The sequence below is a fragment of the Prosopis cineraria genome, unplaced genomic scaffold (assembly GCF_029017545.1).
Source record: "Prosopis cineraria cultivar Desert tree isolate PC_DT_omini unplaced genomic scaffold, ASM2901754v1 PC5, whole genome shotgun sequence".
NCBI lineage: Eukaryota > Viridiplantae > Streptophyta > Magnoliopsida > Fabales > Fabaceae > Prosopis > Prosopis cineraria.
Genome location: NW_026555336.1, coordinates 3,411,408 through 3,431,806, shown reverse-complemented (window position 1 = coordinate 3,431,806; position 20,399 = coordinate 3,411,408). Strand labels below are relative to the sequence as shown.

Genomic DNA, 20,399 nt, shown 5'->3' with positions numbered 1-20,399 from the left:
AGACTTGCCAAGATGAAATAGAGCTCAAATCTCCTCCAACATACTAAAGAACTCATGCCCTAGTAGAAAGGAGTCCTCCTCTGTCCCCATCTTTATTTCTCTTTCCTATCCTTCTATCTCACAAACGTCGTTCTGTGTTGATTTAAAATTTCAAGCAATTTGCCACAAAAAATGGCATAGAATTGGGCCTCCCAATCCTGTCTCATGTTTTAGGCTTAAATAACCCAATCTGCTCCCCAAATCCATTCTAAAGGCTTTAACCACAATTCATAAGGCCAATTAGCCATCATTAACCATAAGTGAATTAATTAACACTCATTTTTACTAAGATATCCTTGATTAATTAACTTAATCCTAGAACTAAAAATTCAAGATATTACCTTCTTTTAAGAAATTTGTCCCCAATATGTAGACAAACTTCATAAAACATACCTCAAGGGAAACAAGTAAGGGTACTACTCCTTCTTTTCTTCCATTTCCTATGTAACATCATTAGAAGTCATCCTTTTTTTGCCTAAAGGTTCATTTCACTTCTAGAAATTCACCATCATAATTATTCATGGAACAACCTTCCCGGGTTCGTTTACACCATTTTTCCCTTATATCTGTTATAAAAATTCTCTCTCTAAAAATTGATCAATTTCCATATGGGTAATTCCTTCCTCTAACTATTTCTAATGGTCTCAACATTAGTCTCGGGAAAGCATACATAAATATACCTACTTCTTGACCAAAATTCACAATCACTCCATTAACTTTTGTTTACCTACAAGCCACTGTCCCAGACTTACAATGTCAAGCAACAACCACCACCAACGGCCCAGAGGATGTGACAACGGAGTTTGACATATCCACTGCAACATTCGATGATTTCAATGCTGACGTAGGAGTAGGGAAACCATGGTTGAAGAAAATGTAACTATTGATGGAGAAGATCAAATTAGTATAGAGAAAATCAAATAAGAAGATAAAGCTTCAACCAAGATTGGAGGTGAAGATGTGCAAAAACAAAGATTAACTGTGACCTTGTAAGGGAGAGAGGTGATGATGATGAGAAAAGAGAATTGCTAAACATGTTCTAGGTCTTTAGAGTTTGAAACTGAGAGTGACCATTGGAGTTGGTGGTGGCCACAGCCCTTAACGGAGAAGATGCCAGCATTGTTGATCTAAGAGATGATGTTGAGGTCATTGATGATGGGTTGCTGTGCTTGATTGATGGGGATGGCTATTTTTAAACAAAATTTTGAAAAGAATACTTTGGTCTTTTCCTATTTTAAGTGTATATATTTATTAAAATTATATTAGGATTCCATTTTCATACCAAGCATACTTTTAAAACTCAAATATATTCTGATTTTAATTCTGATTCTGATTTTGATTCTATTAAAAACTCTTCCCTCATACCAAATAGGGCTTAAATAATTAATTAATTATTCTAAAAATGTAAGTGTGGAAGAAGGAACAAAGGGATTTGAATGAAGTAATGAATTTACAAGTGGACTTCCTTTCACATGACTTAACTGCTGACGTAGCCCCCAAGGGAAACCTCAATTTTCATTTTTCATTTTTCAACTCCCCAACTTGAACACGTAATCCCTCTCTTCTCTTTCTCTCTTTCTCCCTCTCACCTTTACTTAATATATATATTCAACTCTGCTTCATTCTCGGAACCCTCCCGCGTTGTTTCCTCACACATCCCATCCCTCCTCTTCGCTTCCTATATAAACCCTGTCACTCTATATACCCATATCACATACATTCTTCTCTCTGTCTCTCTTATAGCTTCGAAAGCCAAAGAAACCTCGATCGACATAATTTCATCGATGCAGACCATGTTCCTCAGAAGTACTAAGGTCACGTTCTTCGTTGTGCTCATTTTGGTGAATTCAGTTTACATGGGGACAGAAGGCCGTCCGCTGAGTACTGCGGAGACAGGAAAGGCCGTGGCGGCCGGGGGTGACGTGGTCTTCTTTGATTGGCTGGCCTTGGGAGGAATCAAGAGCTCCGGTCCAAGTGACGGAGGGGCGGGTCACAAGTTCACAAACAGTGCCACACTTGGAGGCATCAAGACCACTGGTCCCAGTGGCCCTGGCGTCGGACACTAGTCCTATAATTTCAGGACACAAATATTCATATTCATGTTATCAGATCACTAGTTAATTTATTCCTTCATTCCTTCAATATAATATATACCACTTTGTTTATTTTGTTTTTTTTTTTAAATGCTTAGGTGTTTATAGAAGTCCGCATGTGAGAGTTCTTAGCTCGTACGAAGTTGAACCGTGCAAAAATTCTCACATTCATATACATTTAGTTATTTGTATCATGTTAAAGTACGATATAAGTCAATAAATATATTAATCAAGTTGTTTACGATTGATCTTGCATATGCAAATACACATGTCAGTTTTGGATTGTCAAAGCATTTATAAACTTTCATACGGGTCTGTGTGCACGCATTGACGTTCAGCGATTAATATTTTTTTTTTTTTCTCCTCGTAAGACTTGATAAGGCTGAAATGTTTTGAAAAGTTTCAACTACTTACAGGAATTTTTTTTGGCCAACTTTACAGGAAAATTGCTAAAGCAACCAATCTTTAACACGTCGATTACATAACTTTGTTAACAACACGGAAGCACGTGGTCAACCTCTTGAATTGAGCTTCTTTGGCTGAATTTTAAAAAAAGAAAATTTATTTCTATTTGAAATCCTCATTTTGAATTTTTTTTTTTTGCCCAACATCTAAATATTACAGAATATTATATCAGACTGACAGTTAACTATTTTTGTATTGTTATAAAAAAATCAATTTCCCAGTTTTTTTGTTGTTGCCAATTTTAACTTGTCATTTGTAGAAATTTGACGAAAAAGGTTTTCCATGCTTAATGTAATATTAACAAAAATGTTGATAAAATCATTTTATTAAACAAAATTTTCTCTAATTTTTATGAAAAGTTATTTAGAGAATGAATATACGTTTTGACATGAAAAAAAAACTACCTCAAGATAAAGAAATTCGCACCAATTTCAGACAGGGTCTCTGAATTTAATCTAAATATTCTAAAGCCACACTTATCCATGTAAAGGTGGATTTGAATTAATTAATGATTTATATATACTATTGGACAAATCAATAGCATCTATAGTATACACAAGGTAAGCCCATGAGTTTAAGTAAACTTATGATAAAGATGTCAAATTGAATCATAAACTTGTATTTATTTCTATTAATAAGTAACTTTTAAAAGTATATGATTAAATAATTAAAATATAAAATGTCATCGTAATTTAATTTAAATATATTTTAAGTATAAATCATTGAAATTAAATCTATCTTTATTTGTAGATTATTATGTTCAATATAAAAAATTTAAAATAGGGCAGCTTATTTTTTGTATTTTTTGTTCTCTTTTTTATTAATAATAGTTTTTTTAGCTTTATTTTTCATTGGATCAAGTGCTACATTTTCAATGAACCATGTTCTACGCATTATATACATATTTTATTCAATGAGTTTATGTGCGAATTGACATAATTTTATAAGTTAGAAACGTAAAAACAGTAAACTCGAATAATCAACTTGCGACTTTAACTAAGTCTTATCTAATCCGAATTTATAAGTGAGTTAATACAATTTTATAACTTAAAAGCATAAAAATGATAAATTCAAAGAGTTAACTTAAGAATTTGACAATAATCAGCATACGTCTAAATCACTTGACAAGAAAGAATGATAATATTAGACAAATCCCAAGGAAATTGAAAGTTATTAATAATGTTGAGTGCTCTTATTTCCAACCAAAGCCAACAAGCCATATTGATTTCAAGTGGCAATATTTTAATAATTCAAATTCTAGTAGTTGAAAGTGCTCCTATCAAATTAATATAATGTACACGCATCTGAATGTCTACTCAATTTGGCTACGAAATCAAGGAAGAATTTTGCGGGAGGAGGATCGTGCATTTAGCTGACTGAATATTGACATGGACATACAAATTTACAATATATATATATATATATATTGTCCATTTTATATTTAATATTATACCCAATACATACATTTTTTTTAATTAACGTTGGGATAAGAGTAAATTTTTTAAGGTAAAAAAATAGTATGGTTCCTAATTATATGAAATATAGAGCTGCATTTTGTATGATTCATGTTAAAGTTTTTATATTATATGTAGATATTGATTCGATCATGTATGTATATATATATATATATATATTATCAATTAGAATTATGTTGCAATATTTAAATTGCTAAAGTCAATGGCGGAGGGATGAGGGATCAACAGGGGCCATGATACCTAATTTTTTTTAAAAAAAATTGTATTATATAGGTGTCATATACTTTCAACTCCATAAAATTTATAAAAATTTTATAGTATATATATTTTTTAATTTTGACCCCTTTATTCTTCAATCCTTGCTTCGTCCCTGTCTAAACACCAAAATGTAAAATTTATAATATCAACGTCAATATAAAATATCAGATTAATAATAAATTGTAGAGCCAACATCATTGAAGAATAGGTTTGCTCGTTTACATCATTGACGATTCGAGGAAAAACTACTTACTGTCGTTGATTTCTTTGCTGTTGTCGGTGCTACTGTTTTAATGGAAGACTTGGATTTGGACTAAATCCATACATTAATATTGTAGATATTATGTATAAACTTTTTAAAGCTTTTAAGTTTTTTTTTCGTAGAAATAAAACGAAATTTTCTAATTACACATTGTTTAAAATTGATATAAAAGATTTAAAAAGATTAAAAATAGAGAAGGCGAAATCAGTGGGTGTGGAGTCTGAGATCTGTGTGTTGAAAAATGGAATGAAGAAGAGTCCAAGCTTGGACATGAAGTCCACGTGGGCACACTGGTCAGGTCAACAACATAAGCCATCTTTGAAACGTCTTGCTCTTATGTCTTCCTTTGAATTGAATCCTCTGCTTCCATTCCCATTTTTTCCAATTTTCAGCAACATGATAACACGCCACGCTCACTTCAAATTCTATGCAAACAGACACTAATATTTGACATCTTACGCAGTCAACCTTTTACAACGCTTATGAAGTTTAGTCTCTTCGTCCCTATATGTAATATGATTTTTAAAAATTTATTGTATCTTCCAATATAAGATATGTCAATGGTTTTAAATAATTAAACAATTTTACCCTTATCTTGAAAAATAAGGAGATATTAATTGTATGCGTTACTCACTACTATAATAATATTAATTGTATGCGTTACTCACTACTATAATAATATTAATTGTGATATTATTAGGGGCAAAATTAAAAAATTATTCTCATTTTATATTATTTCAATTAAATAACAAACTTTTATTGATATGTGTGATTTGATTAAAAATACTTTATTTATAAGGATGGAGGGAGTAATTCAGAAGTGAGCGTGATTAATGTTGGGCACATGCTCATGCTATGAGTTGCTGTTTATCATTTAACGTCATAATTGGCGCAAACATTAATTCCTAGTTCTCTCTATACCATTCCAATTTTATTAATTACATGTCCCCAAAGGAACAGTCAATTACTTGCTGGCTCATTGGAATGGAAATCTTTCAACAGATCATTCATTACATTACATGTATATTGGTTATTATATTGTTGTGGCAACTGCACAACTTGGACCACTCTTGCCACTTTAATACATGTCCCTTTCATTTAATTTGTTGACTGTTGAAACCAATGGCAGATGGATTATAAAGGTTTTACTGAAACCAATGGTAGAGTTTATGGGAATTCTCACAGGCTTAGAGCTCTATTGGAATCTGAGTTATGGATGTAGGATAATTATGTTTTACAATGACTCGGTGGAAATGTCTCCTATTTTTATAGAATATTTTGATCAATCTGATTTCATTCATCTAAAACAATCATGATTTGAGCTTTAAAAAAAGTCTTATATAGATTTTAAGTTAGACTCAAACCTACAGCTTGCCATCATGGAGGCTCATATATATTTAGCCAAAAGTTGGTCTGATCTAGCATTTTCATCCTTAGTCACTAATCACCAATCGAGTCTATATTAAAGGATATTACACCAATCCCAAATCCTCAAAACAGAAATTAATATCCAACGAGTCCTTCTTGAGATTATAACCATCCTTAACAATGATTAAAGAACCCAAATAAATTAGTTATTTTTTGGGTTTGATTTTTCATTTTTGAAAATTTTAAATTTAAATTAAAGATCAATCTGATTTAGAATGCATGACCTGGTGGAGATGTTGCCTCTTGTCTTTATAGAACATTCTGATCAAACTGATTTAATTCACTTAAAACAATTAACTATTTGGGGGTGTCAACCTATTAGTATTTGTTAGGAATGGGGAGTGATCCGCCAAGAAACAGTGTTGTATTTCGCATGTCTTAGGGTTAGCGTATTGGTGTTAATATATCTTCCCCTCCATATTGTCTTGCAGAGAGTTTCACTGTTATTCCAGCTTTTTGTGTTTCATCTCATTATTTAGGCACATTCTGAAAATTGAAACTGAACTATTTGCTTGGAAATGGAAGATAAATATACCCGAATTTTTTTTATTATTTAACTTAAGATAAATGTGATTGATCTAATATTTTAATATGAATCACCATATTCCATTCCCCTCTTCCTTCCCGCATTGAGAGCGTGGTTTCTGCCAAAAGATTCAGTACAGAGAATATTCAGGGTTCTTGCAATTCATGTCTTCTTTCATGAACGTTTAACATTTAGCTTTTTGCTCACTGCTAATTTCTGCCACAGGCAATAGCCAATGGGTTTTATGTGAACTGTTTTTCATGCCCTTATCATAATTAGACTCTATTTATTTAAAACATGTATTGATTGTCTGATAGATTTTTTTGCTCTACCACTTAATTCATTTTTATAGATGAACTCTTGTCAAAAATGACCGTAAGTTTTAAGTAGTCTTCTGAAAAAATAACGTTTTCAATTGACAGGCTTGAAGCTTGAGTAAGTTCAAATTGTGGAGGCACAAATCGCAGAACCTCTAGAGTTGAGACTATCATCTGCCAGTTTTACAGTATTTGGTGTCTTCATTTACCTCATGTGATTTAAGGTTTAAAAAGAAAGGAAAATACCAATGTGGCATTTAAGATGACAAAAACTTAGAAATTCGAAAACTTTTAAAGGCAACTGATCATGTTAATTCAACCAAATGTACTTAAAGATCACTATATGTAGCTTTTGTAACATTGTGACTTATAATGGCTAGCCTTTGTATGATTTCATCTAAGGTAAAGTTTTGAGAAAATACTCTCTTTTGTTTATTATAAAAATAGTTTAGATGAGTTGTGCTCTGAGAGTTTATTAGGATCAGGGCCTACCTATATGCTCAAAGAACACTTATAGAGATACTTACATATCGCTCACCAATAATATTCTCACATCAACAATGGATATGATCCTATGATCTTGTAGATTATAAGTCAAAATCTTTACCAATTAGAACAACCTTTGTTTGTCATTTTTTTTTTGTATAGTGTAACATAGAGTTTGTTATCATTGATATCTATGACCTTTCAAAAGGTATTACAGAATCATAAATGAAACATGTTGAAGAGATTAATGCAACACACTGAAGAGATTATTATTAAAAAAGGGAAAAATTGTAAAAAGGACCAAGTTGACAAGAAAATCAATCCCAAGGACCAAATATTTTTGAAGGACCAAACTAATTATTTTATTCAAAAAAGGATGAAGAGAATTGACCTAAATGTCCTAGGAGAAAACAAATAGATCGGAGATGATTTTCAGCGCTCCTATTTCTCATTTCCTTCATCTTTCTCTTCGCCCTCAACATTTGGCATTCGATGTTGACTCTGATTCACCTTTATAGGTCTGTCATGAATGATTCAACACAGCTTCTCTCTCTCCTTCCCTACTCAATTCAGGTGAGTAATTGATTTAGCTGGATAAGTAATTACTTAGTGCAAAGAAAATAAATTCATGAAAGGAGTACGAATTATGAAAATAAATAGAACAACTAAAGAAAAATCAAACCATAGATAATTTCATTGAATATAAGACCTGAATGTGCACGTTCCACTTGAAGTGACTAAAATTAATCTTCATTTCTTTTACATTCTATTTTGCATACCAATGAAGCATGTTCCTCCTGAATGCTCATCAACTGTTGCCTTGACTCTTCTTTGCAATCTACAAGTTTTTGGTCACACCTTCCCCCTTACTCATTCTACTAATTTATTTGTAAGTTCTGAACTAATTTGATTTGAGTGCGTTATGAATTTAAGTTTTTTGAATTTTGTAGAATTTGTTTATTTGTAGTTGGAGTTTTCAAATTAAAGTATTTTATGCTAAATTTTTGTTGGAATTGTGAAATTTGAACTTGTTATAATTGTGAAGTTAAGCTTGCTGTAATTATTAGTTTGCATATTAAATTCTTTTATGCTATAATCGTTGGAATGATTATTCTGAGTTTTACACTTTCTGATGATTGAAGGATTATAAGGATTGAAGGATTAACGAGAAGGAGAAAGGATACATATAGCATCTGTTCGACATTCTATGGCATGGAAGTTGAATCTTGTTGAATCAGATTTGAAGAATTGGTGTTGATACATATGTATGAGCTCAAAGCATAAGCGCCTTATACTTGCATATTTGGCTTTGATTGGGTGAAATAAGAGTCAATTGCATTTCTTTAACTATATTGGTGTTTAGTGTTGGTCTTTTTTTAACTCATTTTGGAATTTAGTATTATTTTCAATGCCATTTTATCATGCTATTTTGCTTCTCTGGTTATGATTTTTTTTCCCTCTTGCAAGATAGGTTGTTGTAATTGCCGAGACAGCATCCAAAACCATTGCTTAGAGGCAAAATACTTAATGAAGATTTAGAATCTTCTAAAGAGATGGAAGGGGAAGATGTAGCTATAACTGGAAGGAAAAGTGAAGATGAGAATAACAAACTATGAAAATCTATTCTGAAAATATTGGAGAAAGCTAGCGATGAGTCAATACTTAGCCATGCAAGGCATAAAAGGACCTTTTTGTTTTTCCTCCAATGATGTTGATGGTAGATCTTTAATGGATTCCATATAAAAGCTAATGAGTTTCTTTGTTTACAAATGCTTGGCCATCGTTAGTGTTGCCTTTTCTTTCATCCCTAAGATCTACGGTTTGAAATTGAATTGGTGAATATGCTATCTACAATTTGCAATCCCTTCTTGAATTTCATATTCATATATTTGCTGTCAAGTTAGTTACCTACTTGCCTATGAAATTATTGCTTGATAAAGACCTTGAACCTATTCTCTTATAAATAACCAACTTTCTTTCTTCTAGTTGTGACTTATTCTATTTTAGTTTGGGCTTTGGAAATCAAGCTAAATTGTGCTATTATTTGGGTCATGCTGATGCTTTGTATACCTAGTTTAATAAAAAACTAAAGGGCATATTTGCTGACATTATGAGAAGTATGCATTTCTCAACTTAAAAAATTTTAGATAACTCTTTATAATGTTGCTTTTCTAGGCTGCACTTGTAAGTTGACGTTTGTGGTTATATGAAATTCTTATTAATTCCCATGACTTATTTTGTTAATTTTGATTCTACTGCTATTAGTTAAATAATAAATGTATCAACCAAAGATAGTTTTTAATTTAAGTCTAGCCGACAGCAATTTATAATTCATGGCTAGCATTTTGATTGTGATAGTAGTGTAATATATCCTTACATCTGATGCTAGTTTCTTCTTATTTTGTTGATGCTGTGGCACAACTTGGAGGGTTAAATAGTGAGTCTTCTTTTTCTATTACCATTAACAAGGATTAGTTTCTTCTTCTTGTTCTCTAAACCAAATTTATGGCATCATTTTTATTTGGTAAATTATAAGTATTAGGTTGCTTAGTGGCAATCAAAAACAATTTACTTCACTGTGTCAATTATTTTTGTTACCTTAGGTTTAGTTAAAAGCTATCAAGCACAATAATTGTAAAAAAGCATGGCATTTATAATTCAATCTAAAATTCAAAAAAATGTTTCATGCCATTGATTTTTGCTTCATTGATTTATGGGTGCAAGGCTTTTAGTTTAAGTGCACTTGTTATGGCTTAAGTTGCAAGGGGTATGATTTGGGTACAAAGGGTATGGCTTAAGTGTAAAGCTTTTGGCTTGAGTGCAAGGGATCTGGTTTAGGTCCAAAGCTTCTAGCTTAGTCATTTCCATGTAATTCATAGTCGTTTTCATGTAATTCAAGGGCATTGACAATGGTTTACATATAATTCGCTAGATATTACATGTAAATTATTCCTCAAGCATGCCCGTGAATTTCTTCATATATTGATTTACATGTAATTTATAATCATTTTCATGTAATTTAAGGGCATTAACAAGGACATGCTTTCTGTATGTTTAATTTACATGTAATCCGTTAAAAATTACAAGTAAATCATTCCTTAGTCATGCTCGTAAGTTTCTTCCCATATTAATTTACACGTAATCCATAATTATTTTCATGTAATTTTAAGGGATTGACAAGGAGTGCTCTCTGTGTATTTGATTTACATGTAATTCGCTGGAAGCTTTACACCCTAATCTAGGGGACTTGCACCTTTTGGTTGTTGAGTTTACATGTAATTCTTGATGATTGCATGTAATTAACGAGTTTTGAATTTTTTTGGCGACCCTTCACCTGCTGGCAGAAGCTTTGGCTAACGCGCCGTCAACTATTGGAGCTTTGGCGGAGGTCGCCAAAGCTCCGGTCTAAATTTTCTGCCTTTTTCTTTTTTTCATTAGTTAACATGGAGGGGCATTTTAGTCATTTGATTAAATTGTTTTATGAATAAAATAATAGGCTTGGTCCTTCAATGTACTTTGGTCCTTAGGCACAATTTTGGCTTCAATCTAGTCCTTTTCACCAATTTTTCCTTAAAAAAAAAAAACAAGAAGCTTTTTGTTATAAACAAGGTGAAGACATGAGTCCCATGTCAAGGGTGTTCAATTCAATCAGAAGCCTAACGTTTTTATGAGTTTAATCTTCTGTTTTAATTTTCTACGAATATTGTGAAAATGAATCAGTTAAAAAACAATGAAGTTCTTAAGATGATCTCTGTTAACAGACTGTTGAAAGTCTTGGTTGAATTTTTATTCTGTAACTAAATGTTCAAAACTGTTGAAAAGAAATAAGAGTAGAAATATGAGGTCATTCATGGATTAATACCAATATTACCAGCCAGGTGCTTTAGAGTAAAGTACTAGCACAAGTGTTGGTATCGTTTATGCATACTCCTCAAAAGTTCCTTTGATGCTCTTAAGAATCACTCTTTTAAAAAATATATCGATAGATGCGTGAGTTAATAACCAGCACTGAATTCTTTTTCTGCGCCTTTTCTTATACTTTTGGACATTCTTCATATGTTGTTGCTTGGTATTTTTAGTATTGCTTTGGATTTTGTAGATGCAAAAGTGGATAGTTCAGATACCAGCAAATGCATGTTGAGTATGTGGTTGTAATGTATTATTGTCATTATGATAAAGTTTCTATTGTGTTTTCAAGATGTTAGATTCATGTTATGTAAATCAGTGTTGTTTCAAGCAGTGAATTCCTAGCTTTGATCCTTCACTTTTTTATATTGATGTCCTTCTAAATATTTACTTGCAAAAAAAAAAAAACCCAATCTGTTACTGCAATATAATAATGGTGCATTTGGATCCCCAATGTAAGCCGGCAATGCACTAGCTATTAAATTCGTACACTAATCAATATCTGTTTTGAAAGGAATTAAAGCTAATAGAAGGGATTGTTTTGGTCATAAATGTAAGAATTCGATCTCCTTTCTTTTTCATATTTATTAATTTTTTCACATAATGCTCCTATAGTTCGATTATATTGTAAAATAAATAAGTTATGTTTTTGACAATATTCCAATGAAAATGATTAAAAGGAGGAGTATTTTAGGAAAGCCAACACTTGCACATTTTTTACAAAAAACTAATTTACCTAATTTCCTTGCTCTTTATAAATTAGTTTGTTAGCTTCTACATTTAGGATCAGAGAGAGTAGTTAATATCTGCTTGCTGAGTTGCTGCAATTTGACAATGTCATAAAAATATCTGCTTGCTGAGTTGCTGCAGTCCTCAACATAAAAATAGGGAAAGAAAGTTCTCCGGAACTCAATAGTAGCTTAATGCACTTTGATAATGTCACGACATAAAATGAATTAATTTTTTAATAATTTATTACTCTGTATATTGATTTGTCTGAGCATATTACAGTTCATAATTTATTAAATTTCATATTAGAATGTAATCTCTGCCAGTGCTTGATATATACTCCACAGCTTTTGATTTCAGGAAACCGATGGTAGTTAAGATTAATAGTTGCAATTATCTCTGCTTTTGTATCTGCCTTCCAGCATAATTGACCATTAGAACTTAACCTTTTTTGATTAAAACACGGTTATCTCTGTACCTGTGATTTTTTAGTTTGTCCACTTCTTCGAGACTGGACTGTTGAATGAAGCTATTTACTTTTCTCTAAATTTCTGACGTTCTCATCTTTTATCTAAATTTGCTTAGTCAATGATAATAGCCTATTATCAAGAATTCTGGTTTTAAATTTTCACAATCAGTGTTTTGGAATGCAATATACCTGCCAATTTTTATATTTGATTGAAACCTCTTTAGTTTTGTCATCATCTCTTCAACTGAAAATTTCAAGCTATATATGGTTTTATAATCGAAGGACAGTGTCTCTGATAAAAACCTTTTCAAGAAACCATTATAGTTTATACCATTTCATAGATATTCTGATATGGATCTTAGTTCAGGTAGCTTTAATACGTATGGTCAAAGGTTGTTGTAACCTCAGAAGAGCAAGACACTTTGTAGAGCCTGTAACTCTCAAACTATGCTTCTATTATGCTTTTGAAATGTCTCTTGGCAAATGTAATACCACCAAGCTGAAATCTATGACAAGAGTTCCCTGAAATTTGGCTTGAGCACCGCATTTTGATCCTTATCTGGGAATGTATAATGAGACTCTTTTTTGGAATCTCCAATTTGGAATGTCACTTTATTTACTGAAATAATCCGTCGCTTGAGTCCCCAATTGCAGTGGATCCAGGTGGGTTGCTGTCATTTTTGGGCTACTACTTTTGTTTAATTTGCTTCAACATTCAACTAACAGACTTCAAAACTTTCACATTTCTTATCTTTCTCTGGAATTTTTTTTTTTTATGGCTATGATTCATTTGCTTGCCTGAGATTCCCATTTCTGCTTATCTCGATTCAGATGCAATGGCTGGTAGTTTTTTAGATCAATTCTGATTATTATTTTAAAAAAATTGCTAACTTGTGCTAATGCATGGAACACAACTCTATCGTATGCCAATTTCTTCATATTTGTTGTGCAGCTCATGAACTTTCTCGTTCACCGACTGTAAATGAAATTCTAGTGGAGTTTATGTCTGATTTCATTTGCATGTGTGGCTATCCATTTTTGTTATTCCCTTCTTAAAAAATATTCAAAAATATAAGGTATTATTTGAGAAGTTGAATTTTCAAAAATATAAGGCATTTTTAATCTTTTGAGGTGTAATCATTACCTTTTTTTTTTTCAAAAGTGCCCTTATTGAGAATAACTTTATATTTATTATAGGGTGTTTAATAGAAGTAAATATAAAAAGATAGGATTAATTTAAAAGTAGGTAACTACTTTATTAAAGAATGAGATTTAGTTAAAAATGTTCTATATTTTTTAACGAAAGGAGTATTAATTTTATGCTTGTGTGAAATTTAGAATAATGTGAGTCTTGAGCCCAAATATTTATGATCAAGATTTGCAAAATGTATCTCATACAGGGTAAGAGGTTACAGATTAGAAAAATTTAGAGGAACAAGGTGTTATTTTGATATGATTTTCAAGGTTATTGTGCTATCGGTTAATTTACCTGAGCTTTTGCCTAGTATAATTTCTCTCATTTGTAGCAGAAACTACCAGACTTCTCAAGTAAAAGCCAAGACCTAACTCGTTGCGTCTAGATTTTCGATACTACGTACTGTTCTGAATCAATAATGAGGGTCACTGTTCTGACATCAGTTCTGGTATTGCTACTTTTACTTTGAGTTTGATTAAATGTGTGATACCATTGGCTTTTGTTCCCTTCAGCAAATGGGGATCGTAGAATAAATATGCACATTTTCCAACTTATTTACTTAGAGTAGGTTATTATTATTATTCTTATTATTATTCTTTTTGCCATCACGCCTTGTATCCTGAAGCATTTTTGATAAGCTGAGTTATTATTCACCCAATATACTCCAAACTAATCCAAATCCTCACTTAGGTGAGACACTATTTGAGAGGGTTTTATAGGTATCATTGACGAAACATACTTTACATGCTTAGCTATACATTATATATTTTGAGACTCAAACATAAAACCTCTAGTTAAATTATTAAAATCTCTAACCACTTGGACAAATGTCCGTTGTAGGTTTAATCTAACTTGGATGTTCCAATACGTTGTTTGTTGCTGTTGGTTCTGCAAGTTTGTCGCTGGTTTTTGGGAGAAGCCAGACTAGTTTTTTCTATTTTTTGGCTCATGACAGCACTAAAGTACCAAAAGGAAAAGACAAAAAGAAAGCCGAGGAGGAAACATTATTGAATCTTGATCTGCCTTTCGTGTTGTATTCTTGATAATCAAATTGCAAATTGGCCAATATCATTACGCTGAAAATTCCAGGACCTGACCCCAAATCTGTGTTACAGTAAAGAGGATTCGAGTTCATCATCATTCAAACTTGGTATAATTCTACAGTTGTGACAAGTGACATCATTGACATTTGCGTTTGTAATGCGATGTGAACAGTGAGTGCAGATTTATTGAGACTATGAACACTAAATGTGATTTATATGATATCCGACTCAGTTTCTTGGATTGTAGTCTGCCCGGTTCCAGTCCATGGCTTGCAAATTGGTTGCTAATAGACAAATAGTTGAATTGACAAATTCCTGTTTCAAACCACTGCTGCTAGAAGCTGTCACACACAGACTTTGTGAACAGGGATTAGCATCTTATCCTCTGTGAGGTGTTTGACCCAAGGACAACATTTGTCCCTCCCCTGGTCCCTTGTACAGAGCTGCTCTCTTCCTTATGATTTCACTCTAAATACCAACCTATCAAGTTGAAGTGAGTTTAACTATTTATCGCGTGCCTGATTTGTAGTTTCAAGCAAACACTAAGCTTTTGGTAGCTGAACATGTTCTTTTAGAACATCATGACAGTAACAGAAAACATTAACCGACGCACTAGCCTCTTTCCTTGATTTCAGAATTCAGTTCTAGCGTCGCGTGAATCGTGATAGATTGATTTGCTATTTTTATATTTTAATGGAAGGAAGCCAAAAACATAAATACCAGCCGGTGCTAATACGAAAAACACATTTAACTTTTTATCAAGATTCTGAAGATAGTTTTCAGTTTCATCCTACTTCTTTTTTCCCTTAAGCCTGAAGAACAGAACAAGAGTCCTTCAACATGGATGAAATTTTACATTTCGCCCATGAAATTTTCTCATTTTCAACTCCCCCCCCCCCTCCCAACCTCCGTTTTCTCACTCCTCGGGCATCAAAGGCCACTCTCTGATTTCTCTTGCGAGCACGAGTTTTGTCTCTGTACATCAAGCAAAATTATTTGCCTACGAACTTAAAACAGGAAAAGGATAAAACTTTTTATCGTTCCGTACTCCATTCTCTTGTCTACTCTCATATTTACGAATCGAACTGGCTGATCCCCAAACGCTCGCGTCACTGAAGCGTTCGCAAATCCATGAGCTGCCTCTTCTCTAACCCCGCCATATAACTCCTCACCTCCGTCTTTATCATCTCCTGCATCACAGCCAGCAACTCTGCACTGAAATTGAATGGCGCGCCTCCATTAGGATTCGCCGTCGATGAGCCAGCGTCACCGCTCCTCCAATTGCATAGACCTAAATGAACCTGATGCTGCAAAGACATCGCTGCGCCTGCTGGAGGCAGCGGTGGAGCTGCAGAGGATGCCGGGGCCGAAAGCATTGCTGGTAACAGACGCATAGTATTCGTTAACGGGGCGGCATGTGTTAACTCCGAAGCACGATTCGAGACTTCTGAAGAGTCCACCCCGGGAGGTGATAGGGATAATGAAGTAGCAGGTTCGTTCGATGAAGACGTCGTTTCTACGGGAGGTAGAACACCGCCGGTTCTCGCCACAGGCCTGTAAACATGGGAAGAAGAAGCTACCGGCACACTGGAATCGCTAACGTCTGATCCGGACGGGCTACTAGGCGTCTGCTGGTTAACGTAAAACCCCGTCGATACCGGGATGGCAGCTCCAGCGCTCACCGACCTCTTCAGCGGCTGGGAGCTGAAACTGCCATCATATCCGCCGGCACCAGGGCCGGCTTCATCCATCATCATGGACGCACACTTGCGCTTCAAGGTGGAGTTCCAGTGGTTCTTGATGGCGTTATCGGTTCGACCCGATAGAAGCCGGGCTATGGTGGCCCATTTGTTGCCGAATCGGGCATGAGCCCGAATAATAGTCTCATCCTCTTCCGGCGAGAAAGGCCGGTGCTCCACCTGCGGAGAGAGCTGATTACACCATCGGAGACGACAAGATTTGCCCGACCGACCCGGAATGGACTTGCTGATCAGGGACCAATTCCTAGGTCCGTGCTTCTCCACCAGCTTCTGCAAGGCGTCGTCCTCTTCGGGGCTCCAGGGGCCCTTGATCCGATCCATATCCTTCCTGGTATCAATGACCATGCTCATATCCTTCAGAAATCGAAGATCATACAACAACAACAACAACCAAAAATTGGAAAAAGAAACGACAACAAAGAAGGCTTGGGTGGTTTTTAGTTTTGATGGTTGAAATTGGCCGGAGCAACAAGTTGAGAGAAGCGTGCTTGCCTGGGCTGGTTATATATGAGAGGGAGAGGCGAAGGGGTGACCGGTTAGGCAAGTTAGTTAGACAGAGGTTGATGAGGTGATGGGGAGGGCATGCGGTACCGCTCCTTCCAGGAAAGCGGTTGAATTGGGATTTGGGATACAGCTGTCGAAACACACGCGTCACCCTACAGCTTCCTTGATTCATACGGATCACACCTCATGTTATGAATCCCCCCTCACTCCCTGTTTCATCCATTCAGTTTTTATCTAACAAAAATACAAAATACACAACCTGGTGTTATTATTTACTCCCTCCGTTTTAAAGTGTGAAATATTTTTAATTAAATTTTATTTTTTTAATAAGATATTTATTTATTTTTAACTTAATTTTATTTTTTTTATATTTATCTCTATTACATATTGTATAATAAATATAAATTCATTTAATAATAAATATATTTTAAAAAATAAGATGATTATATTTTAAAAGACTAAAAATATCTTTCATTTGTTAACATTCAAATTTTTAAAAAATATCTTATATGTTTTAGTGAAGGGAGTAAGATTTTTCCCTACAAAATTATGTGTATTGATAAAAAATTTTAAATACATTATACTATCATTTTTAAATATAAATATAAATTTTGAAAAATATTCTTCATAAAATATAATATTATTTATGAAACATTAAATAAAGAAAGAAAATAAAAGAAGGAGGAAAGAATAATAATACACGTAAAATTTAAGGAAAAAAATTTGTTAAACTATCTTATATTTTGAAACAAATATTTACTCTCAAAAATGTGAAACAAATGGACTATATTTTATAAGCAGTAGTATAATTTTTATGTAATTATATTATTTATAAATCCTATTATAAATAGACAGCATAAATTTTCTTTACATTTTGAAAAAACAAATTGATTAAAACATACTCCCTATGTTTAAAAATATAATGCATTTTTAATTAAATTTTACCTCTCAATAAAATAATTACCTACCTTTAAATTAACCTCATTTTTTATATTTACTCCTACTAAACACCTTACAATAAATATAAATTTATTCATTAATATGGACACTTTTAAAATAAAGGCAATAATTACACATCAAAAGACTAAAAATGTCTAACATTTTTAAACATCCAACTTCTTAAAAAATACCTTATATCTTTTAATGGAAGGAATAATCATTAATCTCTATAATTTTATGAATTTTTATTTTTAATTTTTACAATTTTTTTAGCATTTTCAAATATTGAAATAATAGATATATGAGTAGAAAACGTCATTCAGTTTTATCGAAACTGTAATTATTAAAAATATTAAAAATACTATAGAAAGTAAAAGTAAAATGTAACAAAATTGTAGGATCAGATAATTATGTTCTTCCTAATATAAATAATGGAATTAGTAGAGTTGTTCAATTGACTCATGAAATTTTGATGAGAGGAGCTTCAGGGAGTTGAAATTGTAGTTGGGTGTGAACGGGATGAAACTGGGAGGAAGATGCACGCGCTTGTGGGAGGAGACAAGGGAATGGAACAGTGAGGGAAGTGAACGGGGGAAAAAAAAAAAAAAACAAGGAGGGAAAAAGAAAAGCAAGGAAAGAGATAACGATGATAACGGTTGAGTTGGGTTGGGATGGGATGGCAAAGGTGGGATCGGAGGCTGCCTGACCCTGATTTTGACTGAGGACTCCAGGCTGGAGAGCATATATTAGGATTTTAATTGAGAGGACCGGGGCCCACAGTGGAGGATGAGGTGGAGCAAAACGACAAGATCGGTCGCGGAATCGGAGGGCGAATCATTACTGCTTTTGTGTCAGGCCAGCCTGTAATACCTGCCACCCCCATTTCCTCTTCTCTCTCTCTCTCTCCCACCACCACCACCTTCCTCCCTCCTTCCTCCTTCCTTCTCAACTAACTAAAATAATTACTCCCCAGCCTCTCCCTGATTTAAAACTTGTTATTTGGCCGTGCCCTTGATCTGCTTGTCAGACATTTTGATTCTCTTAACCTAAGATTTTGGACTCCACTTCCCCCTCTTTCATTAATTAATCCTTCCAAATGTAGCCAGAATCTTGTTTTCTCTACTATTTTATTCACTTGCGCTTAAATTAATCTCCCCTCCATTTAATAACTGTTTCCTTCATATCCCCATGAAATATAAAATCTATAATTCATCCCATACACGAATCATCACACCCACCTTTCCCAATTTATTATAACCTATTTGGGGGACAATCTAGATAAAATACATAAATTACTTCATTTCACCAATTACTTGAAGAATGACTAAGAATTGATTTAAATTATATTTTACCCATCCTCCTTCTATTCCTACTTACAGGATATAGAGAAAAGATTTATATTTTATTTTATTCATAAGTTATTGTATTAAATTTTTTATTATAAATTTTCTCATTTGCTCTGTATTGAATATTGAAAGAGAAAATATGTTATTAAATTATGTATATTCCATGAGGTTAAAGTTAAAAAATTATTAAATTTTTAGATAAAATTAATGAGTTTTAAAATTTTCTTTGATTTAGATAAAATATATTAAAATGACTTATAAATAAAATCAAATGAGTAAGTACTATTCCATTTTAAAATATAAGAAATTTTAATAAAAATAAAATTTTATTAATATGCTTATCGTTTTTATATATTCTCTTTCTTTAATATTTTTTATACATGAAGTATTAAATAAAAAATATGTTTTAAAGTTTATACTTTTTATCTTGAAAAATTAAGTTATAAAGTATATTTAATGAGCTGTATTAGCATGTGTAATTTTATATAAATATTTTATAATTTAAAACATAAAATATTATTTAATATTTTTTAATGTAATAGGGTTGATTAGATTGTATTTAAATTAAACATCTTGTTCTAATTTTTTTTTTTTATAAAAATAATAATTAAAGGATAGATTTAGGAAGGACATGGGGAAAGGACGAGAGAGAGAGAAGATGGGGGAGGTGGCCCCGTTTACAAGGGACGCAAGAGATTTGATTACAGAGATCTGTATCCGTTTCTGTTACTCGTACGTCGTACCTGATACTTAAATATGACCCTCCCACTCCCAATCCTCCAAGTTTTTGTCTCCCATCAACTCGCTCACTCAACCCAGTCGGTGATATCGTCCTAATAATTCAGAGATAATCTGACACTAATCGCTTTTTTTTTTTTTCCAATTAAGTTCGGAGTTTTCGATTCTATTTCATTATTTAGTTAATATAAAACGCCAACAGAATGGCGGGGGCAGCACGGGGGAATGTACTCAGCAGAGCATCAGAGTATAAAAACCCAAGTTTTACAGATTGTGTCTGGAGAAGATGAATCTCAAGATTTTTTTGTTTTTTGTTTTTTTATGTGTTGATTGGTGCCTAAGATGCCGCTCGCTAAACGCTTTCTCTAAAAACCCGTCCTTTTTTGTGCTAAGTTCAAGATAGGATGCATTGCTTTCTCTA

The 20,399-nt window shown here is 33.1% G+C and overlaps 2 protein-coding genes across 2 annotated transcripts; one reads left to right on the top strand and one right to left on the bottom strand.

Moving 5' to 3' along the window:
* The first annotated feature begins 1,688 nt into the window (after positions 1-1,688).
* LOC129310342 (PAMP-induced secreted peptide 2-like) lies at positions 1,689-2,204 on the top strand. The gene has a single exon (XM_054952164.1). The coding sequence runs from the start codon at positions 1,824-1,826 to the stop codon at positions 2,103-2,105; it is 282 nt and encodes a 93-aa protein (XP_054808139.1). The 5' UTR covers positions 1,689-1,823; the 3' UTR covers positions 2,106-2,204.
* Positions 2,205-15,421: 13,217 nt separating this feature from the next.
* On the bottom strand, positions 15,422-16,909 carry LOC129312196 (transcription factor MYB44-like). The gene has a single exon (XM_054954824.1). It carries the CDS (start codon positions 16,800-16,802, stop codon positions 15,801-15,803), a length of 1,002 nt encoding a protein of 333 aa, XP_054810799.1. The 5' UTR covers positions 16,803-16,909; the 3' UTR covers positions 15,422-15,800.
* Positions 16,910-20,399: the final 3,490 nt, after the last annotated feature.